The sequence below is a fragment of the Melozone crissalis genome, unplaced genomic scaffold (assembly GCF_028551555.1).
Source record: "Melozone crissalis strain CALT ecotype California unplaced genomic scaffold, PUWL_Pcris_2 ptg000007l_1, whole genome shotgun sequence".
Lineage (NCBI taxonomy): Eukaryota > Metazoa > Chordata > Aves > Passeriformes > Passerellidae > Melozone > Melozone crissalis.
The window spans coordinates 6,873,772-6,891,208 of NW_026535785.1; the positions used below are offsets into that span (position 1 = coordinate 6,873,772).

General features: G+C 44.7%; 1 protein-coding gene across 2 annotated transcripts in view; it reads left to right on the top strand.

Moving 5' to 3' along the window:
- Window positions 1-17,437, top strand: part of RANBP10 (RAN binding protein 10) — a 59,591-nt gene that overhangs the window by 36,896 nt on the left and 5,258 nt on the right. For both annotated transcript variants that reach the window (XM_054296372.1, XM_054296373.1), the window contains 6 exons: window positions 4,612-4,634; window positions 10,094-10,278; window positions 11,885-11,997; window positions 14,270-14,378; window positions 15,383-15,531; window positions 16,708-16,903. In XM_054296372.1, coding sequence (XP_054152347.1) covers window positions 4,612-4,634; window positions 10,094-10,278; window positions 11,885-11,997; window positions 14,270-14,378; window positions 15,383-15,531; window positions 16,708-16,903 — 775 coding nt within the window. The remainder of the gene's footprint in view (window positions 1-4,611; window positions 4,635-10,093; window positions 10,279-11,884; window positions 11,998-14,269; window positions 14,379-15,382; window positions 15,532-16,707; window positions 16,904-17,437) is intronic.

Below are 17,437 nucleotides of genomic sequence, written 5' to 3' on the forward strand. Positions count from 1 at the left end.
TGTAGCTTTGTCTTTCTAATTCACTCTTCACCATTTAAGTCCTCTTCTTTTCATCCATTAATTAGACATCCCCCCTTTTGTTTTCCTTGCAATTTCTTCTGTTGCTTAACTATTATCTTCCATTGTCTCCATACTTTTTCATTTAATCAGATCCATCAGGAGCACTGTATAAGAGCTGTTTTCTTGGCCATCACAAATTCTGGATGTTCTGGTTGGAGCTAAGTCTTGAACTTTATTTGGAGACGTCACATGAAAACTGTTTGACATCGTATGTAGTCTTAATTCTCTGTTCTGGAAAATGTCTTGAATGTCTTCTGGCTGCTGATGAAACACTTTTGACAAGTTCTGAGCAGAGTTCTGGCAGTAAAAAACATAGTGAGATGTGGCTAGAAGTGTGATGAGAGTGAATTTGGAGAGAAAGAGGAAGAAATGTTGGGGCACCAGCCATTAAGCAGAAAGACTTGGACTAGGAGGAGGAAATGTGACTGCTGCAGGTCTCTGGGTTTAAGTGGATGAATTTGCTCAGGGATTAATGTAGGAGTGTCTCAGATCTCAGACTTTGACAGCAGACCAAGGTAAATGGAGCAGCAGGGCTATAAAAAGAGCATGCAACCCTCTGAAGTCTTGGCATAGAAAACTTCCTGTAGTTTGAGTTCTAGTGCAGGCTCTTGGAAAGACCAAGTTAACCTAAAAAGTAAAATATCGACTCTGCAGCCAGTTTAGAGACTAGGGGGAACATTGGGAGTAATGCAGAAACCTGTAGTGAGAGACATGCAGGTGTCAGTCCCAGATTTAATAGGTTTGACCCCAAGGCTTCAAATGAAGTTTGCAAGACAGCAAGAGCATTGGGATGTTCAGAACAAGACTTCAGATTAATCAGATTTCAAACCACAGAATCCTGGAGTGGTTTGGGTTGGAAGGGACCTTTAAGATCATGTATTCCAACCCCTGTGCTGTGGGCAGAGACACCTTCCATGAGTCCAGATTGCACAGGGCCCCATCCACCTTGGCCTTGAGCACTTCCAGGGATGGGGCAGCCACTGCTTCTCTGGATAACCTGTGCCAGGGCCTCACCACCCTCATTGCCTACCATAATGAACAGAAAATACCAGGTTTGGCCACAGCCTTGTTCTCTGTGTGAGCACTTTTACCCAATGGTAAAACTGATCCTCACTGGAGGATCTGTTTCCAAGGGCATGTAGAGCTGTGTGGGTTTGACAGTGCTTCTCCTCAGCAGCATGCTGGAGAATATTCAAGTATTTTCCTGGGCTGGCATTTCCTGGTCTGCTCTTTAGGATGCCCACACTGCTGAAGGAGTTGTGTTCATTGCAATCCACCAGCAGTGCTTAAGGATTCCCTGGATCTCAGTTCCCTAAACAGGTGCTGGAGGAGTTCCCTGCTGTGCAGGCAGTGCTGTGGCTGATTACCAAATGCACATTTTCTTGTGCAAATTGAATTCTGTAAGTGGCCAGCTGTGAGGCAGAAAGGGTGATTGGTGCTGGTGGAGAGCAGAGATGGGCTGGAAGGTACATAAACACATTCTGTGCATGGGGTCATGTGTAAGTGCAGGCATGGAAAGTAGAAGTCCTTTGTATGGTTGGCAGGTGAAAATGTCAATCACACTGTGCCCTAGCAATGAACCTTCATTCAATGTCTTTATATGTCCTGCTCTTCACACACTTGCACTTGCTTCCTGGCCTCTTTGTTTGTCCAGTCCTTAAGTGTTTTAGAAGGTTTTGATTTTAAACTGTATCCATGCTTTGGAGAGACTGCAGAGAAGGAAAACAGTTTCACATTCAAGCTGTGGTTATTTCATTTGTGCTGTTGGCTTTCCTGGTGCAGGTGTGTAGCAGTGCAGATGCAGAAACTCTGAGCAGACATGTCTGTGCAACAGACCAAGTGCTGTCTGCATAAAGCATTTTATTAGTCTGAGTTACATAACAAAATGTGGAAAACATGCATTTGTCTCATTGTAAAGGCAATGTAATGAGTTTATTTATAGAATCATAGAATTATTTTCTCTGGGAGGGATCTGTGGAGGTCAAGCATCCAACACCCTGCTGAAAGCAGGCCCAAACTAGATCATGTTACTCAGAAACTCATTAAGTTTTTACTGTCTTCAAGAATGGAGATCACCTGGGAGCTTTTCTGGTCCTGATTCAGTGTTTGACCAAAATCCATACTGAATTTTTCTCATTAGAATTTCCCATGTTGCAGCTTGTCTGCGTTGCCTCCTGTCTCCTGCCAGCATGCATCTCTGAAAAAGCCTTTTTACACCCTCCTGTGTGACAGTTGTAGGCGGCAGTAGGTGTCTGCCCTAATGCTTTTGAGACTGAACAGAGACTTTTCCCTTAGCCTGTCTTTGTCCTGCTGGCTTCTCCTGGACTCAGTCCAGTCTCACTGTGCCCTGTGTTGGGGAGCCCTAAAGTGAACATCATAACTGCAGTGTAGACTCACCAGTGTTGGAAAAGAAGGCAGAAATCCCATCCTTTAACCTACACTGTCACTATTACACTCAGGATGTGGTTGATGTCCTTTGCTGCAAGGACCCACTGCTGGCTCCTGCTCTGCTTGTTGGCCAGCAGGACCCAGAATCTTTTCTGCAGATCTTTCTCTGCAGTCAGCCTCATCCTGTCCTGTTTCCTGGGACTATCACAGCCTGGTGGCTGGGCTCCTAGGTTGCTTTTGTTGAGCTTTGGGAGGTTTGTGCTGGGTCATTTCTCCAGCTACAGCACTGTGCCCTCCAGTTTGGTGACACCTGTGAGCCTGCTGGGAGCGCACTGTGTCCCATTCTTCAGATCATTGGTGAAGATAGGGAACTGTGTTGGCCCTGCCATGGATCCCTGAGGGACAACTCTTGGACTTTGAGCAATTTTCCACCCACCCTGTAGTCCATTCAAAAGCCAAGTGCTTGTCCAGGTGCTGGGAGCAGCTTCCCAGCCACACAAATACACAAGCCTGGCCACCTTTGGCTCTCAGAGGTGCTGGGGGCAGAGGAAGACTCCAGTGGACAGCAGGCTCAAGGAGATTGGCTTCATTCTGCCATAAGAGTAGGAAAACAAGCTTTCATCCACCTTTCCATCCAGCTGAGCAAAATAATTGCAAAGAAAAAAAGGTTTGAGTGAGGAGCAATATCTGGGCAAGGTGACAGGGTGAGAGAAATGCTCACTGAATGTTTTCCTCAGCCATGTGTTCAACATCGCCTGTGCTCACAATCTTTGGTTGGGTTGTAAAAAAGGTGCTCGATAAACAAGATCCAAACTGCCAGGATGTTCATTAAACCATACTGACTATCTGCCATGTTGTTAATTTATCTTTATTTACTGTTTATTTAGTAAAATATTCAGGATTGCTTTCCGAGCATTTGATTTAGATCTGTGCTGTTTTGAATAACTTGTTTCCTATCTTGACTCCTAAAACTGGTTTAAATTACCATTTCAGACTGATCTGGTAACATTACATTGCAGTTCTGGGTTAAAGTAGTCCTAAAATTAAACCCAGAGGGTGGTGTTCTCCTGCTTCTGCAGTCCTTGCAGTGCCAGGCAGAAGGGAAGGAGGAGAGGTGGGATGTGTGTGAGAACTGGGTGTCCTGCTGTGGGTACCAGCCTTGCCCTGGCTGGGGACAAGGAAGAATTCTGGGGAGCACACATGGGGAAGGGCTGCAGCTTCCTTGACTCCTGGAATGTCAGCTGGAAGTCTGGATTCAGCTGAGCCTGGTGGGTGATGGCAGCAGTGTCCCCTGTGCTGCTGGTGAGGGTGACCCAAAGCCTGGGGGGCTCTGCTGATCCATCTCCCTGAGCTGCTGCTGGATCCCACCATGGCAGGAGAGGGAGGAGAGGGAGCATCCTTTGGGGCAGTAACTGCACCTAAATCAGGTGCAGAGCCTGGGGCAGCCTGGCTGTGGTGAGTGTTGTCTCCAGCCAGAACCGTGTTAGCCATCCCAGGCAATGTCTGCCTCAGCCTAAATACCTCTTTTCTGCCAGATGTAAATAAAAGCTATTATGTTTTATTTATTGTATTATATTTATATTTATTTACATCTGCCAGATGTAAATAAAATATATGCCAGATGTAAATAAAAAGGGAAACCATACACTTTTTTATTCCCATCTTTTCTGTTTGGAGCTGTATCAGCTGAGTTGAGGATGAGGCTGTTCTTTCAGTTTCTCAGGTGCTCCTGGCTGCAGCTTGTAATGCCAAGTGCTGAATATTCATTCCTCTTACTCTCGCTGATAAGAAGAATGAGTTACAGCCTAAACCAAAGCAATTTTATACTAAAACTCTGTTTCTAACACCAAAGTGAATCTTGAAAACTAACTCCTTCCTTGTAACAGAGGGAGAAGCAAAGGAAAGAGGAGCTGCTTTTAGAAAATAAAATTTTTGGGAGAGATGTTGAAAATATTTAGGCTTTTTCCTGAACCTTTCTCCAGATGCAAAACCTTGCAGAGGAGGGGACTGGGGAGGGAAGTTACTTCTAAATACATGAAGCAGTGAAATGCAGGGTCAGAGCTGGGATTTGAAATGCAGTAATGTTTAGTAGCATGTTAAGGATGTAGGCAAGCAGGGAAAAAATCCTTTGTCTTTTTAATTCTAATATTTTTTCCCCCACAGGTATAGCCTTTACAGACCTCCCTGTAAGTACACCTATTTTCAGTATTTTAAGTAAGGATGCAAACAGAAGGGAGGGGGAAGAGTGTGGGGGTGTGTTTTTTTTTTCTGTTTGATGCCCTGGTGAAAAAAACCTGATAACACACATTACTGAATGATGTGGATGCTCCTTTTTCTGCAACTTCATAATCCTGTGACTGGGTTTGTGGGCTACTCACATGCCTCCTCTCATCCCTCACCACCTCTGAGAATTTATTGCTCCTTCTCCTGGAATTAAAGCAAGGATACAAACTTCATTACAGGTCATTGTCTTCCAAATGCAGCTTTGACTCTGAGGAGGAGAACATGTGCATAGTTACACTCATGTCTAGTCAGGTCTCACAAAAGCACAAGAAAATATTCCCTCCTTTCTAGACCAAGTGTTCCTGGACAAGGAGAATGTGTTCAGTGAGAAAAGGTAAACCCAGGTCAGGCATGCACCAACATATCCACTGCATCCATCACATACACAGGACTTCTCGTCCCTAAGGTTGCTCTCCTGTCTTTGTGCTTAAATACCCCAAATTAATTTCCTCTGACAAATTTCTTCATTTTGATAACTTTTTTAGGCCTCCAAAGTGATAAATTTTCTTGGCTGACTTGGCTCTTGTGTGTAAGGAAGGTTGCTTTGCTTTGTTCTGTACTTCCTGGCAAAAAATTTATCTTGTTCCTCTAATTTTTGTATTGTGAGGAATAATGTCTAGTACTCCCTGTTCACCTTCCCAATGAGATTTAGGGCTTTACAGATTCCTCCCATATCCCAAATATAACCTGCACTTAAATTGCAGTTATTTGATTGGTCTTTTCACATCAGCTGTCAATACAAGGTGTTTGGGGTTTTTTATGTCCTGGAGTCTTTGAACTTGGTAACATTGCAGTGTGTTCTAAATCAGAAACTCTTTATGTGGGTTATCATTCACTTGGTCCAAGTACAATTTATTAAAGTACAAGGATAGTTTGCCTTTCCATGAAGATTAACCTTTTGGAGTGAGGTATTGTGATAACCTTACATCCACAGCAAGAAGATGCTTCTCTGATGTACCCCTTAGTTTTTGGTGCTGTTTGTTTTCCCTCTGGATATAGATTGCATTAGTAGTCACAGATTTACCATATTCCTTCTAACTTTTTCACCACTTTGTCTTCTCATTTGGTTAGACTGCTTCTCCTTCTGCAGCAGGAGCAGACATTGTCCATGTTGTCAATGACAAATGACAATGTCATTGTCCATGTTGAGATTGAGCACAGATTTAGCAGCTTGAAATTCCCTGTCCTGCTTAGCTGAACTTGCATCCTGTTGATCCTGGAGTGCCCAGTGGGCTGACACAGAATTTAATGTTCATGTGTGAGCTGCTCACCTCTGCGCTGAGTCTCTGCTGGGCACAGGGGATGAGCAGCAGGGGAGGCAGAGCAGACAGAAGGACAGAAGGACAGAAGGGTGTTTGCAGCACTGAGCTCTTGCAGTGCCAGTGAGATTGAACTCAGAACTCTCCTGTGCCCCTGGCATCTCCCTGCTCTACTGCTTGCTGGTCTGGGCAGATCATCCTCACAGGATCTCAGGCTTGTTTGTCTGTGTGTCCTGTGCAGAGATGTTTAGTGTGAAACTGGGAGAAGATCTGGCCAGGGTAGGTTTTGGCAGATGCCTCATTTGGTGTGTAAATGGTCTCTGAACCTTCACCAGCCAGGTTGCTGAGCTGTTTTCTGGGGAAATCCCCTCTGGCTTTTACAGCAGCAGCTAATCCATAACACTGCTTTTCTGGGCTAGGAAAGAGAACAGCTGATGCCCTGTAGGCCTCCTACTACTGAGAATTATCCTTCATGAGATAATTCCTCTTCAAAAAGAGGAGGAAAGAAGCTTGATGGGGATTTTTTACCTCTTAACTGTGGATGTGAGCAAGGATGGGAGACTTCTGCCTCCATATGGATCTAGGACATCCCTCTGCATATGCTAAATCACTCTGCTGCTCTGCTGGCAGCTTCCTAAGGGTGCCTACAGCTGACTTCAGCATTCTCTTTTCCAAAATCCTTCCCTTGGATTACTGCATTCTCTTTTCCAAAATCCTTCCCTTGGATTACTACATTCTTCCTTCACCCTTGCAGGTACCAATGTGTTCCATGTGCTCTTTTTGCTCCCTTGGCCCATGGATTATTGGTTGTTCCAAACAGTTCAGGTTACCACCTTTCCTAAAGAAGGGGATGCCAAACCCAAGATTGACTTTGGTTTAAAGTCTATCAGATATTTTAGAATTCTCGAGGCAGCAGAGAATATGAAGCTGATCACTTGCAGGTTTCATTTTTTATAGTTCTCTGTTCCAGGCTCAAACACAATATCCACTGATTATAAGGTAAAAAAAAAGAAAGTATTCATTACAGAGTCTGTGTTCTTCACCTGCTAAAGCTGCAGTTCTGAAAATTTAACTGCAAACAGGAGTGGAAACAGCAAACTTACCTGGGTGACCCTTGAAGTGCTCTGGTTTGAGCAGCTCCACATGGATTTTTTGGCTCTGCTCCATTCCTCATTACTCACCCCTGCAGGGAGACTTTAGGGAGAGCTTTTCCTTGCATCACAGCCTGAGGGGTGCTGAAGCTGACTGGTAACACACATCAGTGAACCCCCTTACTTCTGCAATTTTTAAGCTTAAATTTTAGGATTGGCACATCAGTGAGGTTACACAAGGAATTAAATTGACCCTTCAGAACATTGCCAGATTAGAAATAATTTCCTTGAAATGCTTGTTCCAAAATTCCCCTTTCAGAGGCAAATAGCGAAAGCAATATTTTGCAGAATTCACAATATTAGGAAGTTGAAATGGATACTTTAATTTGAAAACCAGAGACACAGATGTTGAAACATACTTGCTTTGGTTTCTTTCAGTTTCCTCTAAAGGGTGTTTTCATTTGTACAAAAATACAGTGATAGGAAAAAACACATTTTGGCTTAGCACAGGCTGAAGTTAAAACCAAAGTAACTGCTTGAAATAGGAGTGAATTCCCACAGAGGAAAAGAAGGAGTTTCTTTTTCTTTTTCTTTTTTTTTTCTTTTTCTTTTTTTTTTTTTTTGGCAATTTAAGTCAGTGCTCAGGCCCAACTCTTATTTACACAAGCCTGGATCAGGTCTATCCTGCCTGGAGGTTTGAAGGAATAATAGGAGATGAAAAAAACCAGAAGAGCTCAGGGTGGGATTGTAGGAGTGCAGAGGGACAAGGGGGTTAAAAACCAGGTCAGGATGAACAGTGGGGTTGTGACCAACATCAGGGCAGGAGGTGGGCCAGATGTCATGGGGAAGGTGTTCCTGAGGAACTTGGCAGGAAAAGCATCTCCTGGGTCTGTGGGCTCTGGGATTGTCTGCCTGTATCTGGCAGGGTGCTGGAGATACATGAGCTTCCCAGCAGCTGCTAAGCAGAGAGAACACATCCCACGTGGAAAAATGGAATTTTACCTTAGAGATGATTTGAGAGATGTAGAGAATAGGCAGCTTCTGCTCAAAGATGAGCGTAGCCAAAACTGGGGGGGGTTTGTTTCCAACTTCCAAGTATTTTGGGTGTCTGATTTCTGGCTTTGGAAGCCCTTGGGTTGAAGATACTGAGAAGATAGTAAGAAGTCTGAAGTATGGACTGTGGAAAATATCTGATTCCTCATTAGAGATATTTCCATGTCAGCCAGTTTTGAAGGAATGGAGGAACTAAATGTAATTGCAGCATTTTCCTCTGGTAGCTCTTCCTTTATCATGCTGTATTTACTTTGCACCTCTCTGACCCAGAGACTTCCTTGGTGTGGGAACAGGAAAGGAGGTGTAGTGCATCACCACTAATGCAGTCATCCTGATCTCTGTTTTCCATTTCCAGTCTGTATTTATAGATTCATTTCTTTCCCTTGTTTGAGGTTTGATAATTTCAAAGGTAGAGAAGGTTGGTGAGGTTCTTAACCAGTTCAGTTTTGAAAATGAGAACAGGAATGCTGCAGTCGCTCTTGGAACCCATTCCAGCCCTAAATCATCCTCATCTCTGCAACAGGGAAGAATCAGTTGAAAAAATTTTTCAGATAATTCTAGGAATGCCCATGTCTCTTGCTGTAGAGGAGGAGAGGGTCATCCTAGGTTTCTGATGGGACTTTAGGAGGGATGTCTGCCCCTCTGCTGTTCTAATATCTGATATGGGCTCAGCCCTGAGCAAGGCACTGCAGCCAGGCACCTTCCAGACCTCAGTTCCATATAAGTGTCCCTGTGCCTTGCCCAGTGCCCACTTCTGGCTCCAGTGTTTTAGAGCAAAGTGGAAAAACCCAACACCAAACAGTCCCTGAGTGGCACAAGAGAGATTTCTTCCCCCAGCCTGCAGAGTCTCAGCACGTGCTGTGAAGCAGAGAATTCCTGAGGTTTGTGTCTGCTCTGCAAACACAACAGTGATTGGTGCTGCACTTGAGGGTGAATGGAACGTGCTTTTGAAAAATGGGATTTTGGTGTGCAAGGGTGTGAGCGGGAAGTTTGAGTTGGTGCAGTTTGTGTCTGTTTTGCACACAGAGCAGTAATTTGTGCTGCACAGCAGTGACCTGACAGTGCTTTTGAACAATGTGCTCAATGATGAGAACCAGACACCCCTGTACCTCTTCTGATGCTGTTTCTCTTTTCCCAACATTCAAGTGGGCTCAGGGGTTCCATTTGTCTCCACAAGCTTATTCTTAATATAGCATGAATTCAGAGACCTTCTGATACACTTTGAACACCTATTTTTAATTAAATCATCCTTAAAAGCAAATTAGTGGCTGAATTTTAGAGACACTTTCATGATGGTAACCTTTTTATTTTCCTCATGTCCTGTTGATGGGTCAAAGCTTCCATTTGGATCTGTAGACTTATTCTTAAAATGAAATTAATCTATCAGTAGTGTAATTTCTTGTGTGGATGTCTTGGGATCATCAAAGACCTAACCTCAGAGTTCTACCACTGTCTGTTCCCTTTTCATCAGAGATGTACAAGACTGAGATAACAATTCCCAAGGAATAAAAAAGTTGGGTTGAAACAGGAGGGAATACAGAGATCTATTGATTGAGATGATGCACCTCTCATTTTTACTTATTAATTTATTTATTTATTGTTGTTATTAATATTATTATTAGTACTGCTGGTTGTGTTATATTATCTGCTGGCTCTTGAAGCTTGGTAGAAATTGTAGAAAATTAAGCCAGAAGTGCCATCCACAGACAGCAGTCATGCCCTCGATCCCAGGCTGCTGGGGGATTGAACCCGTTGTTCTGGTTTGATGCAACAACTTTTCATAAATGCACAATAAGTCACAGGATTCCTTGAGAAGTACCCAAAGGTCTGTTGCCCCTTCCAGTTCCATTAATATTTATTTCAGTTTAAAGAGCAGCTCTTTGGTTTTACCAAACCACATAACTGGAACCAGGAGGAGAAAGCTGTGTTTAATACAGGTTTGTTTTTCTTCCTTCCCAGTCAAACCTCTACCCTACAGTGGGTCTCCAGACTCCAGGGGAGATCGTGGATGCCAACTTTGGGCAGCAGCCCTTTGTGTTTGACATTGAGGATTACATGAGGGAGTGGAGGGCGAAGATCCAGAGCACCATTAAGCGGTTTCCCATAGGAGACAGGCTGGGAGAGTGGCAAGCCATGCTGCAGAAGTAAGTCACTGCCTTGCTGTTCAGCTTCTTCCCTCTTGGTGGGCTTTAAATACTTCTTATGTGCTCATTTGTGCTCTCTTATGGTAAAAATTCCCACTCTGTGCATTTTGCTCAAGTTGTTTTACCCTCTGTTCTGTTGTTTAAGTCCTTCCTGTGTAGATTGCTGCTGTTTCAAATGTGAAAGATATGGGAGAAGTTTTCACCTAAAGATTGCATGGAAGCTTGTAGGAATGGAAGAACATAAATTTTGGGGTGATGCGCTGCAGGAGGGGCAAGACATCATAAACACTTCTAATACAGGAGAAAAGTCAGTGTGTAAGTCAGCTGAATTCAGAAATGAAAGAGCAAGAAACAGCCTAAACCAAAGGCTTCCAAACCTAACTGAAAGCACAATTACAGCACTTTATAAATTTATGAATATTGAAAGCACTTCTCATTGCAAAAAGGATTGAGTGGAACTTGATGAGGGCAGTTGGCAGGAGCTGTCAGAGGTCAGGAGTGTTATTGATGCTGCTTTTTGCCTTCCAAAATAGGACCAAATTATAGAGCCAGGACCTCCCTTAACAAGAGCTGTTGATTCTGCTGCAGTGGGACCAACTTATCCCTGTTTTTGTTCTTTGTGTTCTCCAGAAATTTTTCTTCTGATGGGCATGGTGGGGTTGTCAGGGTCACCACTCTGAGCTCCTACAGAGCTCTTGGGCAGAAGTACTTGTATTTAAAACAACTTCCAAAAATTACACACCTGCCTACAATGTTATGCCTAAGAATGATTGCTGACTCATAAAATGCTGATTTCTTGTATTGAAAATAGCCAAGTTGAGTGTGTGCTTTGAGCTGTGGCTTGATCAGATCAATGTCACCTTCATCTTGAGGAACCTGTTTTGAGATTCATGGGAAGCTTTGAAATCCTGTTGCTGGCTTTTTAGATTTTGTTAAAATCCAGTGAGCATTAATATTGAGTCGCTGTGTCCTGTGTTAGAAATGGTCTGTTCAGGAAGGTGGCTTTGTTGTGTTTGTTTTCTGACAGTGAAACTCCTCCCTCCCCCAAGATTTTTTAAAAATACAACTTTGAAGCATGTTAATGTTCTTAAAATCAATGCTGACAGCCACCAGAAAGTATCTGTGAGTGTGCAGAATTCATAAGAAGATTGAACTACTAAAGATATAATTGCTGGCAAATAAATGGTGGAAGAAATTCAGGACCAGAATATTTTCATCTTTTTAAGATCTACTTGAAAGCCATGAACCTCTCTGATGTTCATATTTATGTCTCTATAGGATGTCACTGGCAGTAACACAGTATTGAGCCCTTACAGTGACCCTTGGACAGCAGTCATAAATAAATACTGTATATGCATTGAGATTCTTAATTTTTTTCCACTCTGTAAAGTGAATTTAGAGCCTCCCTCCTGTTTGCAGAGGACCAGGTGTCTGTCTTGTAAATACACAGAGTTTAGACCCAGAAGTAGAACCTTGGTTATGTCCTAAGCAAGCTGAGTTTCTCAGTGAAATTGCAACTTCTGTTGTGTTGGTTTCTTTTTGCTCCAGTGTGATGTCTCTGTTTCACTGATACCTCATGATCTCTTTGTATTTTCTTTTTTTCTAGTATGGTTTCATCATATTTGGTCCATCATGGGTACTGTTCAACAGCAACTGCCTTTGCCAGAGTCACAGACACCACAATCCAGGAAGAACAGACCTCAATAAAGAATAGACAAAGTAAGTCTGTGGGGTGTCACTCCTCAGGTGTGTTCCCTTTGGGGCTCTGATGGAGTCAGTGCTGTGGAGGTCATTCCATGAGAGTACAGAGCTGTGCACAGCACTCTGCTGGCCTGGAGCAGAGCTTGGGAGTCTCTGCTAGGAGCACTTTTCCCATCACCACTGCCTGCTCTCCACCCTCTGCATCTTTGCCTGGAGAGCTGCCCTGTTCTTCCTGTCCCTGTTTGGCCTTTACCTGAGCTTAGGTCATTGTGCACCAGAGATCCCTTTGCGTGTGAGCTCCTCTCTGCAGGCTGGTGCAGCAGGGGCGGGTCCATCAGCCTGGGCACAGGGACTCAGACACATCCCTTTAGTTTCACTGGAGCTCCCAGTTAAGGACTCTTCAGTCCTCTGCACATTGTGATTTCAGGTAACTTTTACATGCTGAGGGGTTTTCAAATTCACAGCCAACATGTTAGGCTCACACTGGGTGAAGAATTTGTGCTCTGTGTCTGTTTTGGTTGCTGCTGTTTGCTCCCAAGTGCTTCATCTCTCAGCTGCTGGGATTGTCAGCACTTTTGGTCCTGCAGAATAAGGCTTGCAGCTTTCTCCTGCTGTACATTTTTTTTTTTAACTTTTCTATTCACACGCTCACCCTGCAGAGTGGCAGAACATTGGTGTGTGTTCTGCATTCTCCTGGCTGCTGAATACAGGCCACATGCCTGTACATTTCCCTTCCCTTTGTGAGCTGCTCTCGTGTGACTGTCACGTACCAGGGCATTGTGCCCTTTGTGCCTTGCTCTCCATACATTGATGTGCTTAGCCAGCAGTCAGGGTCATCTGGGGACTCTGCTCTTAAATAACTTGCAGTTGCTGCCTGTTAGTGCTGATGGGCTTGGTGCTTTCCAGGTCATGCATTATGCAGCCCTGGCCCCAGCAGTGCTCCCAGTGCTGTGGTTTAGCTGGCAGAGCCTGACTGGAGGGGGACACACACACGGGGTGCTGCGGGCTCCTTGGGCTGAGGACAGGTGACAAGGCAGATGGAGGGAAGGAATACAAAGCCCTCAAGTTGGGGCTTGAATAAAAGGTGTGAGGAAAACACAGATGGGGAAACAAAAAGAGGGGGAAATAGAAAAGGGAATGACATCTGTGAGAGTTGCCAAACAAGGCAAAGCAGAGCTGTCAGAAGCAGCGAGACGAGAAAATGGACGTGCAAGAGAGTGAAATGAGAGCCCTTGTGTTGGTGTGAGAGCTATGGCTTTGGTTCCAGATTTCAACTATAATAGCAACCAGATAGACACTGAGAAGTGGGAGACATGACAAGTCATTGCAGTTTGTTACTGGCATTGTTAATGAAGATTTGCCAGACTGGGCTTCCAACTGCTCCAACACTTTGCAAAAGCCACAGCCTGTTGTTATCAGAGGCTCTGCTTGCAAAGCACCTCATGGGCCATTCCAAACCTTCCCTCTGCTGTTCATAAGGAGTACTGGAAAAACAATGCTGTTTTAGTTTTAAGTACATTTAATTTTTATCTCTAAGCATGCTTAGAAAAAGGAATTGCGAGTCCCTGTAGATCAGCAGCTTCTCTGAGCTTTCAGGGGTCTCGAGTTGAGTCTTGCACTTGTGTCTTCTGACCTGCTGAAGGAACTTACATGGAACATGAACACTCAGCATGATAAGTGTCTTCTGCCTTGTGTCTTTGCACCTCCTACAAGTGTACAAGTCACTGAGCTGTTTCTAGTGCAGTCAGTAACTGGTACTTCTCTCTATTCAAAACATGGGGTTTTTTATATAATTACTTCTGCTTAGTGGTAAGAATATTGTGGAAGCAGTGCTGTGATTTAAGACCACAGACCCTGTAAGAGTACTGCATTTATCTCATACTGAGCCATATGTTTGAGCCAGACAGAGAATGTAATATGAGGGTGACCTAGGAATTTGACCTCTCAAACTGTCACTTCCCCAGCAGGCTCCTTGTTTCCATCCAGTTGGCATGTCCTGCTTTTGTTTCCATTGCTGCAGAGCTGTTTTCTCTGCTGCAGAGCACCTCAGCCAACCTTCTTTATCCTTCAGATCCTTCAATTATTGATGGCTTTTTGCTACTAAAAGATCCTTTCACATTTTCACAGGGTTTTCCTCCCCCTAATCCATAATAAACCAAATATGGTCTCCAGTTCTCCCAAGCCCTTGTTCAAGGTGGTCGTGGGGACCTGGATGGAATGGATGGGACAGCTCTTTTGGCTGTTCCTGTGGGCTGATCCTGTGTGTCACCAGGTCTCCTTTTGCTTTCAGGAATACAGAAGCTAGTATTAGCAGGCAGAGTGGGAGAGGCTATAGAAGCCACCCAGCAGCTCTATCCTGGCCTCCTAGAACATAACCCCAACCTGCTCTTCATGTTAAAGTAAGTATGAAAAGCTTTATGCTCCCTATTGCTGAAATGTGTAGATGAAGGAGGGAATAAGAACATGGGTAAGCATCCAGTCTGGCTGCACACCTTGCTCTGAATTCACACTGTTTGAGCTCCCTTTGGGACTCCTTTGCAAGTGCTTGTAGCACCACAGATGTAGCCCTTTTGTTGCTGCTCAGACCCAGTATAGCTTTGTCTCATGAGGTCAGGCATAGGTGGGTGAATTTTAGTTCTGCTGACTGCCAGAAATTCCTTCAGAGGAGTTTCTTTACTGGCCTTGTGAAGATCTTGCAGTGCTGGAGCAGTGTCAGTCTCTGTGGAGGTTCCTAGAAAGGCAGATGTGTGGAAAAGGCTGTCTGGTGTAGAGATTAAAGGAAGATGTGTCCCAGTTCTCCCAGCTGTACAGAGAGGTTCTCCCCAGACTTCTGAGACATATGAGGACAATTCCCAGTAAAGCTAAATGAGGAGCTGTCCTCACTGTCACTGTGGATATTGCATTTTTTACTCTTCCTTCTCTATTTTCCATTGGCCACCAGTATTTTTAGGTTGATGGAGTAGTGAAGGAATTATGGTATTTGACAGATTTAGTACCTTCTCCCTGAAAAAACACTCCACAATTGAATCTTGACTTCTTCTTTGGTTGTGGGGCTGGGAAAGAGAATTTTTAATACCTCAGGAGCCATTTCAATCACAGAAAACCTGAGATTGGAGTACCTGCAGAAGAGCTGGAGGTGAAAGCTGCCAAGGAACAGCTTTTTCTTAGCACAGTGTAATTAAACTTGCTTTTTTAGGGAATATATCACCATCCACTAGCATCAAAAGCGAGCTTTCCAAACTCCTCCCTCTGCAGCATCATCAGAGCACTCACACTACAAAGGCACCGGGAGCCTGAAATGTGTTTTTGGAAGTTTCAAGGAGTTGCCCAGTGGGGCCCTGAGGTAGGCTGAGTGCAGAGCATGCTGGCTGTCACTCTGTCCCTCTTGCTCCCATGAACTCAGGTGCCGGCAGTTCGTGGAGATGGTGAACGGCACGGACAGCGAGGTGCGCTGCTTCAGCGCCCGCAGCCCCCGCTCCCAGGACAGCTACCCCGGCTCCCCCAGCCTGAGCCCCAGGCATGGATCCACCAACTCACACCTTCACAGTACTGGTAAGCTGGGGGAATCCAGAGCATCCCTCTGGCTGTCCTTCTGGCGTGCCAGAATCCCTGGCACGGAGCCCAAAACACCTGTGGGTTTGGTTGTGACCTGTGGAGCAAATTACCAACCTTAGATGAAGATCAGCAAGCTGTGACAGTGTTCACAGGGGTCTCAGGATGAGGGAAGAGACGAGGATCTGACTCTGTGTTTCAGAAGGTTTGATTTATTATTTTATGATATATATATATTATATTAAAACTATACTAAAACAATAGAAGAAAGGATTTCATTAGAAGGCTAGCTAAGGATAGAATAGGAAAAGAATGATAACAAAGGCTTGTGGCTCAGACTCTCTGTCCGAGCCAACTGGGCTGTGATTGGCCATTAATTAGAAACAACCAGCACAGATCCACCTGTTGCATTCCACAGCAGCAGATAACCATTGTTTACATTTTGTTTCTGAGGCCTCTCAGCTTCTCAGGAGGAAAAAATCCTAAGGAAAGGATTTTTCATAAAAGATGTCTGTGACAGCAAGCCACAGCAGTTTAGGTAGAATAATAGTGAAGTTATCACAGGATGGAAAAGTAGATTTTGGAGTTTTTGGTATGGGGGTTCAGGAGGCAAGATGGAGGGAACTGGGTGTGTCCAGCCTTTCTCCTTCTCCTTGGCCTCCATCTTCTGCTGTGATGGTGGCACTTGCAGATTGGTTTAGAGTAGAAGCTCACTGTCTAACATAGGTGATAGGTATTGGGAAGTAATTGTAAACATTGTATACACAGTTTTTAGTATAAAGACATAACACTGCCCAGGGGCAGGCAGAGTGCCTGGTCTGTCCTGCTGGATGGACCTCGGCAGGGCAGGAGAAAGAATTTTATAGATAAGATACCATAAACAACCTTGAGAAGAGCCCTGACTCCTTCTTCAAGTGCTGGGCTGGGAAAAGAGACCCCAAACTCTTCTCGGGGTCACTCTGAGCAGCTAGAGACCCCAACAGAAAGTGGGTCCTGTGTCTCCACATGAGGAGAGCAGATGTCAAAGGTGGATGTTTCTTCTCTAAACCCCATTGAATTTAAGAATGATAAACCATAATTTAAGATCTGCAGTCTTATTTTGCTTTCTTCCTTTGGGGCCACAACAGAAGTGACATTTTCAGTCTGGTCTCATTTTTCTTTCTTCTTGGCTTTCAGGAGCAGATAGTCCAACCTGTAGCAATGGAGTCATGTCCACAAAAAGCAAACAGAGTCACAGTAAATACCCAACACTGAGTTCATCATCTTCATCTTCCTCCTCCTCTTCCCCTTCATCTGTGAACTACTCGGAGTCCAATTCCACAGATTCTACCAAATCTCAGCAGCACAGTAGTACGAGTAACCAAGAAACCAGGTATTGTTTTTCCTCTGGAGACACCTGATGGGGGGTGGCATGGTGAGGAAAGCCTCAGTCTGCTTTCTGAGGAGCCAGAAGGGATCTGTCCTGCCCTTTTGAACAGCATTGTTATCTACAACATCTGCCCAGCACACACAAACCTGTTCTGGCTCACACTTGGAGGTTCATCTCATAAGGAATATTATGATGCTCTTGTTTCAGGCACCAGGCTGTCCCATTACACTGATGCCTTTGCATCCCAGTGTTTGCCCAGAAGCTTTCCCAGTCAGCCTGGTGATGTTTCTGCTGCCTCAGCCAGGCACTTGTTCCTGCTGAGCAGCTTTCCTGCCCTGTCCTGTGTGAGGCAGCAGCTCAGGCCACAGTGGCTTGGTGCATTGGCCTCCTGTGTCATTTCCTTGGGCTGCCTGTTGCCCTGTTCCTCCCAGGTGAGCCAGCAGTGATTTGTTTCATGCTGTGGCAGCAGGTCAGACTGAGCCTCCCTTCTCCAAGAAGCCACAGGTGATCCAGCATTCAGTGCAGTCACTGCTGCCT